Source organism: Lontra canadensis, unplaced genomic scaffold (genome assembly GCF_010015895.1).
Source record: "Lontra canadensis isolate GAN:19392208 unplaced genomic scaffold, GSC_riverotter_1.0 scaffold125, whole genome shotgun sequence".
Classification (NCBI taxonomy): domain Eukaryota; kingdom Metazoa; phylum Chordata; class Mammalia; order Carnivora; family Mustelidae; genus Lontra; species Lontra canadensis.
In genome coordinates this window covers 3,691,226-3,709,765 of record NW_022631119.1, presented here as the reverse complement: position 1 = coordinate 3,709,765, position 18,540 = coordinate 3,691,226, and the positions used below count along the sequence as shown (strand labels likewise).

General features: G+C 43.3%; 1 protein-coding gene across 2 annotated transcripts in view; it reads left to right on the top strand.

The window, feature by feature from the left end:
* Positions 1-2,561: 2,561 nt before the first annotated feature.
* ZNF875 (zinc finger protein 875) overlaps positions 2,562-18,540 on the top strand; it is a 31,513-nt gene continuing 15,534 nt past the window's right edge. For both annotated transcript variants that reach the window (XM_032842084.1, XM_032842083.1), the window contains exons 1-4: positions 2,562-2,577; positions 2,974-3,062; positions 13,786-13,912; positions 14,395-14,490. In XM_032842084.1, the coding sequence (XP_032697975.1) occupies positions 3,030-3,062; positions 13,786-13,912; positions 14,395-14,490 (256 nt within the window). In that variant the 5' untranslated portion in view covers positions 2,562-2,577; positions 2,974-3,029. The remainder of the gene's footprint in view (positions 2,578-2,973; positions 3,063-13,785; positions 13,913-14,394; positions 14,491-18,540) is intronic.

Sequence of the window (18,540 nt, the reverse complement as noted above, 5' to 3'; positions counted from 1 at the left end):
CGCGCGTGCGTGCGTGTGACAGGATTGTGCTCATTTCCCCCATCTCCCTCTTGAGGGACTATTTGCTGTGTTTATTTACTCCCCATTTGTCTGCTCCCCATTTGCCCATCACCTGCTGATTATATCCATGCTCTCTTCCCTTCTTCTGTGTGCAGAATGGGAAAGGCTCTCCACTTGACTCCACTTTTTATTCAATGTCAACCCCTGAATATACCTTTCAGGGGTATCTGTCATATTCCAGTCTAGCCACGATCCTTGTGTGCACACCTCCCCAAAGACCGTCTCTCTCTAATGATTCTGTGCACAAACTGCCCTCCTCCTTGCCTCCTGCATCCCCATAAGTGCTCCACCCCCACCCTCATCTGATTATTTCTTCCCTCTCTCATATCCTACTTTTATGTTAGCTTTCTGACCTGAAAGGTGATTACTAGCTCCTTTGTTTTCAGCCTTAATTTCTAGGTCATAGATCACTTTCAGGCTAAATTCTCACAGAATTCAGAGAAATATTTTACTTACCAGATTACCAGTTTATTATATACAGATAATATAGGAACAACCACATGGGAGAGATGCATAGGGCAAGGAACAGGGAAGGGTCACAGAGCTTTCATACTGAGTGCACCACTCTCCCCAAATCTCCATCAATCTGGAAGCTCTCCAAACTCCCATTGTTTGGGGTTTTTATGGATGCTTCATTACACAGGCATGATTAAGTCATTGGCCACTAGTGACTGATTCAACCTCCAGTCCCTTTTCCTTCTCTGAAGGAAAGAAAGGGGAGTAAGTTTGTAGAGTCACATCATCACCTGACCTGCTGTTATATTATATTTGCCTTTTTAAGGTAACCTATCAGCCTGGGTCTCTCTTCACTGTGTACACACATGTCTACATGCAGGGATCTGGATTATCTCAGGATCCCACCTCCAACCACCTCCCACTCCCTGCACCCCAATTCCTTCTCTAACACTCTCAGTTCTTCCATTTCATGTTTCCTCTTCACAGCCCCGTGCCTGATTTTGGTTCTTACTGAGTTCTGTCAACAAGCATTCCACATTCATGGATATAAAACCCTCTGTGAGCTGTGCCACCAGGATTGGAATAGGACACAAGGCTGATCCTTCCTGAACATCATCCTATTGGGGTAGGCTGATACTAACATGCAAACTTTTTTTTTTTTTTAACTTTTCCAAGTAAAGGGATATTGGAAGAGATTCTGGAGTGGGATGTGAAGATTCAAGAGTAGTCTTTGAATATTTGCATCATCATGATAGGTCTGGGAGGTGCTTTGTGGGTGGGGTTTGGGAGGTTCAGATATCAGGGGATTGTGGATATTAAGGAAGTCAGGAAAGAAAGGATAACTCACAATGCAACAATTCTGGATAAGCTTCCAAAGGCCTCTTTCTGGCTACTTAATGCCAGATGCCAGGCCCTCACTTCCTATCAAGACTACAGGCCAGTAAGTGCCAATGAGGTTCATACAATGTCAGATCTATTCATGCCTTTCCCTACAGCTGGGACTTTGAGGGCAAAATATAAGGGAGCACCAGAAAAACTCAGTAATCAAGATAAGTTTTTTGAGGTAGTATCTTTGAAAATAAAAATCAATGCAAAAAAAATTCATGGTGAACAAAACTGTCAAGTTCTGCTTCCACTTCATACCCCATGCCCCCACCTCCCAACCACAACCCTGGTAAGTTTCTTCTAAGTGGCACCTGTCACGTAGCTTCCAATAAAACAACAACAACAACAACCCAGGGATTTCTGGATCAAGTCACAGTTTCTCATCGCACTACTACTTCTACCACTAGGGAGCCGTTTGCTCTTGGCTTCAGTCCTCCTTCCCCACCCACAAATATCTCCGAGATACAGGACCAGAGCCATCCACCGCTATGCAGGGAGTTAGCCCAAGCCAATCCCGCTCCTAGAAAATAGCCTCGGCATTCCCTGTGCGGACTGGCGCACCAAGGCCGGTGTCGCTCCTATCCCGGAGTCCCAGCAGAGCATCACTCCACGGCTTCGTCCCCCAAGAGCTTTGCCCTGAGCCGCGCCCACTCGCGCCAATCTGGACTCTGGTTTCTGCTCCTGGAAGGGCGCACAGGGTTACCCTAGCTCACCCGCGCTGCTGAAGGTCAGCGCACAGTCTGTCCACCCGCCTCCGTAACACCGGTGGGGCGCCAGGACCACATTTTCTAGAATCCTCGGGCATTTCTGCGACTCTCGTGGTCCGCGAGATCCCATTGGCCCTCGGAGGAAAAACATGCACACCTTGCGGTCTGGGCATCTTAACAGTGACTCCTAAACTTCGTTGTATGAGTCGTGCAGACGTCAGAGTCACCCTGCCACCACAACCTCTCCATCTCAAAGACTACACTTTCCAGAGGCCCGCGCGGCCACTTCCGCTGTCCGTCGCGCTCTCCTTGCTGTGGCGTTGACGTGGCAGGAGCGCTTCCCGTCGGTGGGTCCCGCCCACTCTGTAGTTGGCCGCTGGGGAATCCTCGGTCTTCGGGTAGTTCTCACAGTTCCGCGCTTAGTTCCCGAGCGTCAGCCTCAAGACTGGCAACGTGCGCCCGGCGTTCTGTGAGTGCCCTATAGTCATTGCCTTGTCAGTCAGCACGTCCTTCTGCTTGTCCCTGTTTTACTCGTGAGGACACAGGTTGCCTCTGAACTCGGGCGCTCTTCCGTAGGTACCTCCAGACCATTATCTTTTCATTCCAACCCATAGAGTTAGAGACAGACCCTTATTCCTTTGCAGGGGGACATGGGCTTCATTCCCTGGCCAGAGCTTGGGGCTGAACTTGAGGGTGCTCTGTCACTCAGAACCCCTTTCCCAGGGCTCTGGATGGGAATTGGATTGTGCTGGTGATTTCTGTGACACTGAACCCCTAGGAGTGGGACTCTGGCACATACCCGCCTTGACTCCTGGGAAGGGGCTTTTCCATCTAGGAACGCTCTCGTTTCTCTTCGTATCCCCAGATCTATCTTCTGAGACTTTGCCCTTCTCCAGGAAGAGCATTCAGGAGACCAGGAAAATGGCCACGGGGCTCCTGAAAGCCAAAAAAGAGGTGAGAATTTTCATCAAATTCCATGTTGGCTGCCAACAGGATGAATCTGTTCCTATTTCTTGCACTGCAGGCTGTCCTGTTGATATTGGGCAAAGTTCACACCTGTTCCTGGAGGAGGGGTGGCTCATCTTACATGGGAGTCCCCCCATCAGCGTTCCTTTCCGCTCCATCCATATCTCAGTCATCTGCGAAGTGGTCAGTTGTAAACAACACACGGAACAGTTTAAATAAAAATACAGGAACATCCAAGCTTGACTGTCCAGTGGTAGTGATGCAAGACAGGGCCAGCAGAGATGCTTATGACCTGAAGTGGTTAGGGAGGGCTTCTGGAAGAAGTAGGGCTGTCTGAACGGCCCCTGAGGGTTTGGTAAGTTGGAGAGTTGGCAGAGCAGAGAGGAGAGAAGGAAGTATGGTTAGCCTGAGGGTGGGCACACTGCCCTTGCTACAGTGTGGGAAGATTGTAGTAACTAATGGCGTTATTTAAGGTTGATTTTTAACTATGTGCTGGTGAAGATACAGACACGTGGAACAGAGGAGAGCTTGATGGTCTGACCTGAATTTTTTATTGAGAGCGTTTTCTGCATCTGGCAATGGGAGATTTCACCAAAAATTCTGGATTGCCTGCCTCTCTGAAAATAAATTGCACTGTGGTGTCAGGGAATTCACACTGAACAATGTCTTCATTTGGACAGGTCCTGCAAAGTTTACTTGCTGCACTTTCCACAGTATCTTCCAAACTGAGGTTGAAACCACTGACCAGCTAACATTTGGCCTGCCTCCCTCATTTATATTACGTACCTTGCCCCTGAAGGATTTTCATTTTCCACCTCTTAGTCTGGGTGACTAGGTTGAGTACCAGACTGAGGAATATAGATTTTGTCTTTGAATAAGCTAGGTTTTGAAGGATTTGGGGAAAGAATTTGACATAAGAAAATCAATGACATGGATATATAGAGGAATATTTCTTAATTAAGGGGAAACTTTCTAACCCCTGTGAATGGTGGCTATGATGACCTGGACTTAACTGAATGTGATTAACATTTATTGAGCACCAGCAAAGTTGCCAGGCTGGCTTACTATCTAGTTTTGATATGCATTAACTTGGCTATTTCAGATCTTCCTTGACTATCCTTATGAAAAAAAGAAAGTTTAAACAGAAAAATGAGACCTCAATTTATTCTTTATTTTTTCTGTGACCTTGATTTATTCTTAATCCTGGTCCTTTGTGGTAGAGATTTACAATCGCCTGGATGTTATCAGAACAACTTGGAGAGTTCTGTGTTTCTCATTTGGGTAGACTACCTAAGTACTCTGATATGCATGACATCTGAATTATACATGACATCTGAATTATACAAAGCAATTTAAACAGATAGACAGTAGGGTATTAGGTCACTGGCAAGGACCTTTGCCTGAGAGAATAAATTGGAATTTGTTACAAAAGAGATGGGCTGGCAGGCACATGATATTACTAATCCTTAGCATTTTTTCACTGATTCCATTGAACAAATTTGCTGTCTACTGTGTGCAGAATACTTGATGGATGACAGTCAGTAATGTGTAAAGGTACAGCCTGCACACTTGTGGGCCTTTCATTTTATTTTTGGATTCTGTTACCATTGGGGTTTTGTTTCATTTTACACACACACACACACACGCACACACACACATTTTGACAGACCTTAATGATCAAATCAGTATATTAAAGCTAGTGCCAGGGGCACCTGGGTGGCTCAGTCTGTTAAATGTCTGCTTTCAGCTCAGGTCATGATCCTGGGGTGCTGGGATCGAGTCCCAAGTTAGGCTCCCTCCTCAGTGGGGAGCCTGCTTCTCCCTCTCCCCTCTGCTCATGTTCTCTCTCACAATCTCTGTCGCTATCTCTATCTCTCTCAAATAAATAAATAAATAAAATATTTTTTAAAATAAAAAAAATAAAACTGGTATCAGCTCTCTACCCAGACCCATATTTTATAGGTGGAGGAACAGCCAGGACTTAACCCACTGGAAGTGATTTCTATAATATGGTGCATTGAATGGATGAACCCATCCATTATTTTCCAATTTGGGGGATCATTTTTATTATTATTTTTAAATTGCATTATAGTTAACCTACAGTGTTAATTAATTTAATTAATTAAGTTAGTTAATTTAGTTAATTAATTTCAGGTGTATAATATAGAGATTCAGCACTTCCATACGTCACCAAGTGCTCATCACAAATGCCCTCAATTTCTATCACCTATTTCACTCCTCCCACAGCTTCCCCTCTACCTCCCCTCACTCCTCCCACTACCTCCCCTCTAGTATCCATTGGTTTGTTCTCAACAGTTAAGATTCTTTTTCTTGGTTTCTCTCTCTCTCTTTTTTCCTTTGCTTGTTTATTTTGTTTCTTAAATTCCACATATGAGTGAAATCGTATGGTATTTGTCTCTCTCTTTTGCTTAGCATTATACCCTCTAGATCCATCCATGTTGCAAATGGCAACTTTTCATTCTTTTTTATGGCTCAGTGATATTTCATTATATATATATAGGTCACATCTTTATCCATTCATCTGTTGATGGACACTTGGGCTGCTTCCATAATTTGGCTATTGTAAATAATGTTACTATAAACACAGGGGTGTATGTATCTCTTTGAATTTTTTGTACTTGTGGCTAAATACCCAGTAGTGTGATTACTGGATCATAGGGTAATTCTATTTTTTTTTTTTAACTTTTTCTTTCTTTCTTTTTTTTTTAATATGAGAGAAAGAGAACACGAGTAGGGGGAGAGGCAGTGGGAGAAGCAGGCTCCCCACTGAGTGGGGAGACAAATGTGGGGTTTGATCCCAGGACTCCAGGATCATGACCTGAGCTGAAGGCAGACCCTTAGCTGACTGAGCCACCCAGGTGCCCCTATTTTTAACTTTTCGAGGAACCTTCATACTATCTTCCATGGTGGTTGCACCAGCTTGCATTCCCACCAGTGGTATAAGAGGGTCCCTTCCAATTTGGGGGGGGGGCATTTAACTTATTCCCAATATTTTAATTATTGTAAATTTTGCTTCTATGATCAATTTTGAATGTGAAATTCTTTTATAGATTTGTATTTATTCTCACAGCAAAAATATGATAAGGCGAGTTGAAATGACCATTGCAAAGCAGTGGGGACTCACCCAGTTGGAGCTTTGGAACTCTGCCTGTTCTAAAACATTTGATCCTTTTGATTATTCTATTTTTGAGGCCCCCTTCTTCCATCATGATGTCTACTTTATGTTTTGCAGGGTTTTCGTTTCGTTTTTATTGCTGTACTTTGCAGTTGTGCATCCCCAGGGTAGACCTGCCAGCACAGATCTTTTTCTTTTCTCACGTGAATGTTTATAAGAGTGTCCTGGTTGGTTTCTATGTGTTGATACGGTCCTTTGCTCCCACTGCATGTTTCTTGTCTTTCTCATTTTCCCCAGACATTACAGGGACATTACTTTTCTGTTCAGAAGCCCTCCTTCAGTGGCTCACAACAGTGTCTTAGGTATTCAGAACACTCCTCATTTCACATTTATTTATTTGAGAGAGAGAGAAAGAGAGCATGGGGAGGGGAAAAGGGAGAGAATCTTCAAGCAGACTCCCCACTGAGTGTGGAACTGGACTAGGGGCTCAATCTCATGACCCTGAGATCATGGCCTGAGCTGAAATCAAGAGTTGGATGCTTAACCAACTGTGCCACCCAGGCGCCCCAGGACACTCCTCGTTTCAAATGTGTTGTGCTGTTTCTGACATCATGTTCTGGTTATTAATTCTGAAAATGTGCTTATTACACCTTTAAGTTAGATTAAGTCATTTTTTAGGAGATTGGCTGGAGAAAGGAAGACAAATAACTGTTCGAGTTGTTCAGAGGAATCTATCCTCTTTTCCATGTAATGATTTCAGGCCCAGGAGTAAGAGAAAGATGGAAGGACTGAATCTAATACTTGCCAAATCTAAGGAGTTTCTTTCTTTCTTTCTTTCTTTCTTTCTTTCTTTCTTTCTTTCTTTCTTTCTTTCTTTTTTTAAGATTTTTATTTATTTGTCAGAGAGAGAGTATGTGAGCACAAGCAGGGGGAACAGAAGGCAGAGCAGACAGGGGAAGAAGGAGGCTCCCTACTGAGCAGAGATCTCGATTCGGGACTCAGTCCTAGGACCCTGGGATCGTGACCTGAGCTGAAGGCAGAGGCTTAACCAACTGAGCCACCCAGGCACCCCTAAATCTAAGAAGTTTCTGACAGCACGAGCATCACAGCAAGTCAAGGATGATATTGGTTATAAAGTATTTTTCATCTACCATGACATTTCTTTACCAGTGTATCAGTTAGCCCTTGCTGCGTAACAAACCACCCCAAAGCTTACTGACTTAAAATAATTCATTAGCACACAATTTGATGGGTCAGCATTTTGAGCTGGGCACAGAAGAGTGTTTGGCAGGCTTCACCGGGGCTTAGCTCGTGTCACTGCAGTCCACTGGTGGTTTGGCTGGGGTGGGATGACTGTCCGTACATGACAGTAACAAGCTAGTTGCTTAAGGTGCTTTGGTCCTTGTTTTTTTCCATGTCTGTATTCTCCCTGAATTATGCTTACAAACTGCTCAGTTGCTTTTTTTTTTTTTTTAAGATTTTATTTATCAATTTGACAGACAGAGATCACAAGTAGGCAGAGAGGCAGGCAGAGAGAGAGGGGGAAGCAGGCTCCCTGCTGAGCAGAGAGCCCAATGCAGGGCTCAATCCCAGGACCTTGGGATCATGACCTGAACTGAAGGCAGAGGCTTTAACCCACTGAGCCACCCGGGCTCAGTTGCTTCTTTAACTCTCCTCTTTCTATAAGTTCTCATATGTAGTTAGAGGCATCCAGCTGAAGCCTTTAATGGGGTTCCCGGAGATCTCATTAGCGGGATCTGGAAATCATTAGGTATTTTCTTCTGTTTTCCAAGTGAGCACAGGTGACAGTGTTGCTAGTACCTAAAAGGCATGGCCTTTCTCAGGCTGCCCTAGTGGTTTCCTTAACCACTTTTCCAGCCTCCACTAACAATTCGTTTACTACTTTTCCCAATTGTGCACATAACCTCTGCTGTTCCTGTTCCCACAGCTAACGCCACATGTTTTTGGTAATTGTGATGACATTTCATTTCTTTCTACCAGTTCGGCTTAAAACAAAATCACTTATTCATTCATAATTCTGTGGGTCAGCAGTTAGGCTCGGCACAGCAGAGTGGTTCTTCTCTCGGTTTACCTGGGCTTACTTCTTACTGTCATCAGCAGGCTGCTCAGCAGGATGGCCTTATATGGTTTGTGGTTGACAGGCTAGTCTGCTGAGGAACCTCAGTCCTTGGTTCTCTCTGTGGCCTCATCAGCAGACAAGCTCCATTTACTTACATGGCGGCCTCAAAGTTGACTGCACAGAAAGAAACAAGGCCAGCCCCAAACCCAAATGCCTTCCAAACCTTTGCTTGCATCATGGTGGCCAATGTCCAGTTGGCTAAAGCATGTCCCATGGCCAAGCCTAGTGTTAATATAGGAGGAGAATGCCTAAAGGGTAGAAAAAAAGAGGCATGATTCACTGGGGGGCAGAGGGTGGGGGTGTGAAGGCAGCTATTGCTACAAGATAGGATGTTATACCTTTTGGCTCCAAACAACAGGAACCCCCCCTTGGGCTGTTCTAAACAATAACTGAGCCCACCTGAGAGAAAGTCCTGAGCCAGGACACACTTTGGGGTTTTTCTTCTCCCTTCATAAGCTTATCAAGGACTGGAGTTCTTTCATTCTTCCACTCTACCCTGTTCACAGTGTCAGCCTCATCACACTAATTCCCCTCACAGTCGTAGGATGTTTATTATTGGCAACTTTAAGTTGCATAACAATCCTAAAAGGTAAGTCATTATAATACCCATTTTCAGAAAATTGAGACACGGAAATGTCAAGTTACTGGTGCAAAGTGGTGGGAGAAAGAGAGCTGTCATTTGAACACAGTCTGTCTCCAGAGTGTGCTTTTAGTCACTGAGTATTTCTTTTTCTTTTTTTTTTTTAAGATTTTTTATGTATTTATCTGACAGACAGAGACCCCAAGTAGGCAGAGAGAGAGGAAGGGAAGCAGGCTCCCCGCTGAGCAGAGAGCCCGATGCGGAGCTCGATCCCAGGACCCAGGGATCATGACCTGAGCTGAAGGCAGAGGCTTTAACCCACTGAGCCACCCAGGTGTCCCAGCCACTGAGTATTTCTTAGACTTTTCTGTGAATCAGAATCGCCGAGAAGCCTTGTTAAAACAGGTTGCTGGGCCCCACATGCTAGAATTCTGATTCAGTGTTTCTGGGATGGGGCCTGAGAATTTGTATTTCTAACAAGTTCCTAAGAGATGCTGGTGCCATAGGTTTAGGGACCACACTTAAGGCCAGTGCACTGAACTCCGCTGCCTCTGTTGGGTCATTTGTGTCCACGTTTATGAGCATCAGGAAAAGTACTGGCTCCGTATTATTCCATCTTTTTTTCTTTAAAGATTTTATTCATTTATTTGACAGAGAGATCACAAGTAGGCAGGGAGAGGAGGAAGCAGGCTACCTGCTGAGCAGAAAGCCCGATGCAGGGCTCGATCCCCGGACCCTGACATCATGACCTGAGCCAAAGGCAGAGGCTTAACCCCCTGAGCCACCCAGGCGCCCCTCCGCATTACTCCATCTTAAAAATGTAGACGTCTTCTGCTAGGATCCAGCAGCGGTCTACTGTGTCTTGTTGGTTCCAGTTGGCCACCAATCCATTCTTCAGTTGACAAAGGGCTAGGTTACTTTTATGCCAGTCGGGCCTCCCCTTGAGTCAGCTTTAGCGCCCCCAGCTGCTAGCTGAGTTGCTCCTCAGTGAGAGAGGTTTGGAATAGGTCCGGGAGAGTCATCCATTTAGGGTTTCCATACCCACTACGTGTGTGTTTCTCTGCCAAAGATACCATGAGTTTTTCCAGGGCTGTGCAAATACCAGTTGTGTTAAACTTGTTGAAAGAATGTAGGTTGGTCTGCAGTGTTGCTTCTTTGTTAGAGATTTTCTAGTTACCTATGCGTGCACATAAAGTGTGTGTATTCATTCGAAGAGGGGCTTTAAAATCAAATCACCACAGGGACTAGGCAGATATCTGAATGAATGAATAGTCTTTTCTCTTCAATATTTAATTATGAAAAGTTTCAAACCTACAGAAAAAATATAAAGACTTTAACATGGACTCACATAGCCACCACCTAGATTCCACAATGACTATTTTGCTACACGTGCTATCCACTTGTACACTCATCTACTCACCATGTACACTCGTGTGTACTCATCAAGTATATTACTCAAGTATTACCTTCAGTGCACAGTAGAGGATAGGATTTTATATTCCTTTGGCCTTTCAGACCCTCTGTAGTCTGCCATTACCCGCCTGCTCTCTTTTCCAGCTAGCCACTTTTCATTCCTTATTTCCTCCCATCCCCTGTGTCGTAAGGGCCCATCCCTGTTCTTTCTTCTTGATCCTTCAAAAATCCTGCCTGCCCTTTACAGCTAAGATCACACCTTCTTCTTATAAAACCTGCTGTGATCTCTCTATCCTCCACTGACCTCTCCCTCTTGAGGTTCCTGTGGCCTGCTGATTCTAAACTATGACTCTACTTAGGAGCCTTTAAAAGTATAAAAGCCCTATCCCCAGAGAGTCTGATTTTATCCATTTGTGGAGAGACCCAGGAGTCCATAGTTTAAAACACCACAGTTAGTTCTAAAGTACAGCTAGACATGAGGGGTGAGAACCATAGCACTCACTCATCCTGGCTGTTCTTTATTTATAATTAATTACTTTGATGAAGGCTGGCTTCTGGGATTGCTCTTACTATAGGCGGTGGGAGGATGCAAGGTGGGGTCCTGTTTTAAGACCATTCCACAGCCAGTGCAGAACACTTGTGCTGATAGTGAACAGGAAATTTAGGGGAGGGTCCCCTGAGAGGGCACAGCATGGAATTAGTTTCGGAGACAGAGTCATCCCTCAAGGAGGAATGGTGTTCTGAGAGGGATGCAAAATTAAATCACCAAAGGGACCAGGCAGGTAGCTGAATGAAACAGGTAAGGTAGGAGTTGCAGCAATCTGCCAATAACATGGGTGGAGTAATGGACCCCTAGTGTGAGTCACCTTCAGCCATCTGTGGCCCTGCAGCAACGCAAAGCCCAGAGTGAGTAGTCAGATTCATGGACTTTTTTCAACAGAGCTCATGAGTTGATGTTTTCATATGAAATCATCCAACATATAAGTGATATAAGGAAAATGCTTTGTATGGCTCAAAGTAACCCTATCTGGACTGCAGATTGTGACCTCTTTTAAAATCTTTTTTTAAAAAAGATTTATTTATTTTAGAGAGAGGGAGAGAGGGTGTATGCAAGCAGGGAGAGGGGCAGAGGGAGAGAGAGAATCCCAAGTAGACTCCCCACCAAGCACGGAGCCTGATGTGGGGCTTGATCTCACAACCCTGAGATCATGACCTAAGCCAGAGCCAAGATATGGACACAACTGATTGAGCCACCCAGGAGCCCCAGATTATGCTCTCTTTTGAAAGACAGAAAAACTAATGAGCTAGGAAAAATCCCAGAACTAGATCCCTAGACTCCTTGGGGCTTGGGTTCTGTACACCTCCATGCCAAGACACCTCACCAAAACCTTCATGCCAAGGACCATTATATATTCCCACCCTCCAAAGTAAAGTCTTCTAGGTAGCAGAAGGGCATTTGAAATTTTGTTAGGGGAATAATAATAATAAATGCCCATTCAGTCATCTAAAAATATTTGACTGCTTGGTGTTTGTAGGCTCTGCTTTGGGTACTAGGACAATAATAGTGAACAATGCATATGGAACTTAGAGTCTGATAGGCAGTCAGAAAATAAAAATGAGTAACACATTATCTAGAATTAAGGGGGTACATTAAAGCAGCAGAGGGGAATAAGAACCTGAAGAGAAAATTTTCATGGAACAGCTAGGGAAATCCTCCCTGAGTGTTTAACTGTGTGCAACAGTCCTTTGTTTTGAGTCCTTACATTTATCAACTTCTCTGATCCTCAGCACAATTCTGTGAGATAAGCACTGTTTTTTCTTGGTAAGTGCTGAGAGGTTGACTAAATTTGCTGATGGGCACTCTACTTGGGGACAGTGTGATTTGAGTCCATAGTCTTCCCACCCATGCACTTGCACTCTTCAGGTGGGATCAAGGCAGTGGGAGTATGAGCAAGGGGGAGGAATGGGTCCTGCTACGAAATATACATATTGGTGGGTCCTCACCCCCAAGAGACTCAGCTGCCTCAGGTAAGTAGAGCATAAATGCTTAGACCAAGTAGTCTCTGATATTCTTCAAGCTCAGTAAGATAATTATTTTTTACTGTTTAACTGTGTGTGATGTCTTCCTCTTCTCCCTGCCTAGATTTAAAGCTCCTAATGTGAAGGGACTTGTGTTTTGCTTTCATCCCCGGTAGCAGCTAGCCTAGAATGTTGACAATAGTAGGTGCATAAATGAAGCTGGCTGGATAGAGAAAGCAGAATAATGGTGTTTGAACCCTTGGCCCTAAGGCCATGTAGGGGAAGGAAAAGAAAATAATTTTTCCTCAACCTATTTTGTGTTCGTTGGCTGGCACCCTATAAATTAGACCAACAAAAGACAGATCGACAAGAGAAAAACAAACAGAAGGTTATTAACATACATCATAGATACACATGGGAGCACTCAGTGATGAGTAACTTAAAGGGGTGGTTAGAACTTGGGCTCATGGGATGCCTGGGTGGCTCAGTTGGTTAAGCCACTGCCTTCAGCTCAGGTCATGATCCCAGGGTCCTGGGATCGAGTCCCGCAATGGGCTCCTTGCTTCTCTCTCCGCCTGTTTCTGGGAGCCTGCTTCTCTCTCTGCCACTGCCTGCTTGTGCTCTCTCTCTCTTGCTCTCTGACAAATAAATAAATAAACGAATAAATAAAGAAAATCTTTTTTTTTTTTTTTTTTAAAGATTTTATTTACTTATTTAACAGACAGAGATTACAAGTAGGCAGAGAGGCAGGCAGAGGGAGAGAGGGAAGCAGGCTCCCTGCTGAGCAGAGAGCCCGATGCGGGGCTCGATCCCAGGACCCCGAGATCATGACCTGAGCCGAAGGCAGAGGCTTTAACCCACTGAGCCACCCAGGCACCCCAATAAAGAAAATCTTAAAAAAAAAAGAACTTGGGCTCGTATAACATCTTAACAAAAGAACAAGAACTTTTTAGAGAAGTGAGAAGACAAAGGAAAAGGATTTTGAGTGAGGATGGCAAATAGTGGTCAAAGATAAGGGGTAGTTAGTTAGTAAGGTTTGTTGTGTGGATTCCCTCAGTGCCATCTGCTGGCTGATAAGGGTGTAGAGTTGTTTCCAGAGATTAACTTCTACTCTTCCCGGTAGAGCGGGAAGATACTTTCACAAATTTATATTCTGCTTTTAGGTAGGTAGGGGGAGGGCAGAGAGCTTTTCTTGTGTCTGCTTCTTCTCAATGCCTTCAGCCCAAAATAATCCAAAATGGATGATGATGATGATGATGATGATGATGATTTTGGCATAATTTGGAATGGCATATTCTGATACCTTTCATTCATAACCCAAAGTAGGGCTTAGAAATCTCTACCTCCCACAGGGAAGCCTTTTGATTCTTCATCCTGAGCAAGGTGAACTCCTGGATGAACAGCGGTGTGTTTTGTGTTAAAGGCATTCGTGGCATTCAGGGATGTGGCTGTGGACTTTAGCCAGGAGGAGTGGCGGTTGCTGAGCCCAGCTCAGAGGACCCTGCACCGGGAAGTGATGCTGGAGACCTACAGCCACCTGGTCTCACTAGGTAAGGATGGCTTCCCTTACCACTTAAAATCTTCCCCCACAGAGTATTTTCTGCACATCACAAGGAAAGGCTACCTATGAAGCAGCTTTGTCCTAGCGTTGGGCTTAGGAACAGTAATCCCCCTCCCTCAGGGGAAATCTGGATTTAGTGGAATTGAAAACAGGGAGATTTACTCATGATGCCTCTAACACCGCATTTCCATGCCTCTTTCTCAAGGCTGGGGCTCTCTTTTTGCTTTTCTTATTTGAAACCTAGGTGATTTTCCTTCACCACATGTTAATATGCTGTTTTTCTGACCAGAAGCACGTTTACTTACTCAGCTCTTCTGAAGAGAGTTCACAGTTACAGCCCCTTTGTACTACCCTTTGGGTTTCCCTACGCATTTTGGCTCTAACGTACGAAATGGCCCCTTGAGCCCATGACCAAGAATCTCCTTGGTTTTTGCTTGTTTGTTTTGTTTTTGTTTTTTTCCCCATGAGCAGACGTTCCGTTTTCCAAACCAAAACTCATTTCTCAGCTGGAGCAAGGGGAAGAGCCCTGGATAGAGGAGAGACAACATCCACTGGGCCTCTGTCCAGGTGAGTGTGATGCAGGGTAGATAGGACCGTTCGCAGCTTGGAAGATAGAGAAGGAGGAGGCATCTCTCAGGTACAGGGAAGAAGCTCTTCTCAGGTCTCCTAGATCATTGGTAAGTCTGCCTGGCATGACCTTCTAGAATATCATTTTCAGTTGAGGGAGGGGTTTTCTTGGTTTCCTTGTCTCTTTCCTCCACCAGGAAACCTCCCTTCTTTACCTGGCTTGCCTTCTTCATCATGTTCAGTCTTTCCTCATTCATGGGCTTCTTTCTCTTCTCTTGATTTTTTTTTAAATATTATTTATTTATTTGACAGACAAAAGAGATCACAAGTACATAGAGAGGCAGGTAGGGGGGCGGGAAGCAGGCCCCTGCTGAGCAGAGAGCCTGATGGCGGGCTCGATCCCAGGACCCTGAGATAATGACCCGAGCTGAAGGCAGAGGCTTAAACCCACTGAGCCACTCAGGTGCCCCTCTTCTCTTGATCTTAAAAACTACATCTATCCTGTGGACCTTAAGTCTGCCACCCTTTAGATACTTTCTAGTTTCCTGTAGGTGAAATGTAATTGATTATTTCTACCTTTCCAATTCCCATAATTTAAAAAAAGTGTTAGTAGTTATGATTACAGTAAGCTATGAATAATAATAAAAAAATATGCTCATGAGTCAACATCCCAGCTTAAGAAATAAGGCATTACCTAAGTAGTTGAAGTTCCTATTTCCCTACCTCCCCACACCCCTGCCCAAAGGGAGCTGTTTTTTCAAAATTAGGGGTTATAAATCTTATGCATGGTCTTTTGCTTTCTTGCATATGTGTGAATCCCTCAACCATCTACAGTGTTGTTTGACATATTTTTATTTTTTAATTTTTCTTTAAAGATTTTATTTATTTATTTGACACAGAGAGAGATCACAAGTAGGCAGAGAGGCAGAATAGAGAGAGAGAGGGGAAGCAGTCTCCCTGCCGAGCAGAGAGCCCGATGCGGGGCTCGATCCCAGGACCCCGCGATCATGACCTGAGCTGAACGCAGAACCCACTGAGCCACCCAGGCACCCCTGTTTGACATATTTTTAAATTTTTCATTAATGTCATCATACTATGTATATCCTCCTATAGTTTGCTCCCTCTGCTGACACTGAGTTTGTGAGATGAACCCATGTTGATATATGTTGTTCTGGTTCATTCATTTTCACTACTATATAGTATTATATGCATAATTATAACACAATTCATTTATCCACATTATTTTGTTGGACATCTATGTTTTTACCAATATTGGCTATTAAAGAATGCAGCTATCGGGGTACCTGGTTGGCTTGGTTGGTTAAGTGTCTGCCTTCGACTCAGGTCATGATCCCAGGGTCCTGGGATGGAACCCTACCTCGGGTTCCCTGCTCAGCCTGGAGTCTGCTTCTCCCTCTCCTTTTGCCCCTCTCCTTGCTTGTGTGCATTCTTTCTCTCAAATAAATAAAATCTTTAAAAAAATTGCACCTATATACGTTCTAATACATGTGTCCTTGGGTATGTAAGCACATTTCTCTAAGATAGATGCCTAGGAGTAGAGTAGCTGAGTCAAAGACTGTGCAGTCATTCCTCCTGCCTAGGTAAATGCCAAATTGCTCTCAACAGTTGTTTCATTAGTTTGCAAAGCTGCCATAACAGAGACTTATGTTTCTGACTCTCCTTTGGGTATGAAATGGCCTCTCACACTAGTTTTAATTTGATTAGCATTGAGTTTGAGCATCTTTTCATATGTTCTTAGGTTGATTAGCATTGGTGTTTCCTCTCCTGCGAATTCTCTGTTCAAATCTTTTGCCTGCTTTTCTTTTTCTTGTTCATTTGTAGAAGAATTTAAATCCTGGAAATGACTTTTTTGTCTGCTGAATGGATTATGTCCATCTTCCTCCAATCTGTGGACTGCCTACCTACTTTATAAAAAGCTGTTTAGGGGCTCCTGGTTGGCTCAGTTGGTTAAGTGTCTGCCTTTGGCTCAGGTCATGATCCCAGGGTTCTGGGATTGAGCCCCATGTTGGGCTCCTGCCTGCTTCTCCCTCTCCTCTCTGCTCTTGCTCTCGTGCTATCTCTGTCACCATCTCTCAAGTAAGTAAATAAATAAATAAAATCTTTTAAAAAAATAAATAAAAAGTTGTTTAATTTCGAAATAATTTAAGTCTCAGTTTGTAAAGATAATACAGCAAGTTCCCATCTATTCTTTTTTTTTTTTTTTTAAGATTTTATTTATTTATTTACAGACAGAAATCACAAGTAGGCAGATAGGCAGGCAGAGAGAGGGGGCGGGAAGTAGGCTCCTCAATGAGCAGAGAGCCTGATGCAGGGCTTGATCCCAGGACCCTGAGATCATGACCTGAGCTGAAGGCAGAGGCTTTAAGACACTGAGCCACCCAGGTGCCCCAAGTTCCCATCTGTTTTTTACCCAGCTTTCTTCAATTTCAAAACCAGGAAGTTGACATTGGTAACAATACTATTAAATCACTACAGACTTATAGCAGACTCAGATTTTATCAGTTCTTACATGTACTCTTTTGTGGTTGTTGTATAGTACTGTGAAATTTTGTCACCTACATAGAATGATGTAGGATACATCCGCAGTAAGGATACAGGATGTTCCACCACTACAAAGAAACCCCTTCATGTTACCCTCCCTCCACCCTTAACCTCTGGCAATCTCTGATCTGTTTCCCATTACTTTCATTTCAAAAGTGTTATGAAATTTACCCAGTGTTTTAATGGCCTTTCATAATAATTTCATTTTTAATGTGTTTGGATTTGTCAAACTTTTTTTGTGTTGTCTGTATATGTGTCTGTCTGATTTAAGAAGTCCTTCCCTCTGTCAAGATCATAAAATTATTTAGATTTTCTTCTTTAAATTAAAAAAAATTTTTGCTTTTTACACCTTAGGTCTTTGTTCTGTCTGGAATTGATTTTGTGAGTGTTGAGAGATATGAATCTATTTTTATAGATTTCTAAATGCATCACCATCAGACTTGACCCCATTCAATGAATAATTCATCATTTTCCCCAATTTACCTTGCCACCTCTCGTATTTTGAATTTCAATATATGCCTGGATCAGTGTCTGAACTCTGTTTTATTCCACTGCTGTAACTGTTTATGCCTGCACAAATATCACAGTTTTAATTTCCTATAGCTTTATAGTAAGTCTTTGTGTCTGGTAGGGCAAGTCCTCCCATCTTATTCTTGTGTTTGTAGCTTTAGCCCAGTGGGCTTTTACAATCAGCTTGTCGGATTTCGGAAAGTCTCCTGTCAGGATTTTGTTGTAGTTGCATAGAATTTATATATTCAGTAAAATACATGTATTAATATATTCATTAATTTAGAGAGAATTGACATCTTTCACAGTTGGCATCTTTTACAATCTCTTAGTGTGGTGTCTTCTTTTACTTATTTATTAATACATCTTTATTACTACCTATTGCTAGGTCTTACAATTTTTTTTAAGATTTTTTACTTATTTATTTGACACACAGAGAGAGAAATCACAAATAGGCAGAGAGGCAGGCAGAGGGAGAGGGGGAAGCAGGCTCCCTGCGGAGCAGAGAGCCTGATGAGGGGCTTGATCCTATGACCCTGAGATCATGACTGAGCTGAAGGCAGAGGCTTAACCCACAGACCCACCCAGGCGCCCTAGGTTTTACAATTTTTAATGTAAATGTAGATCTTTCTTTAAAGTTATACATAGACTTATTTTTTGTTGTTGTTGTTTTGAGAGTTATGTTTTTAAAAACTAAATTTTTATAATTTTTGGTTAAAATGTAGAACTAAAATTCATTTCGTCATACTGATCATATACCCAGCAGCCTTGCTGAGATGTTTAATTAATCCCGTAATTCGTCCTGTGTATATTCTTTGAAGTTTCATATAGAGACAACGATTTCATCTGCTTATTTTGCCTTTTTTTTTTTTGCTTTATTAATCCCATCTATTATATGTATTATATTTGAACTTGTATTTAATATTTCCTTTCTATTCTTACTTTGGACTTACTTTGCTATTCTTTTCCAAGTTTTTGAGA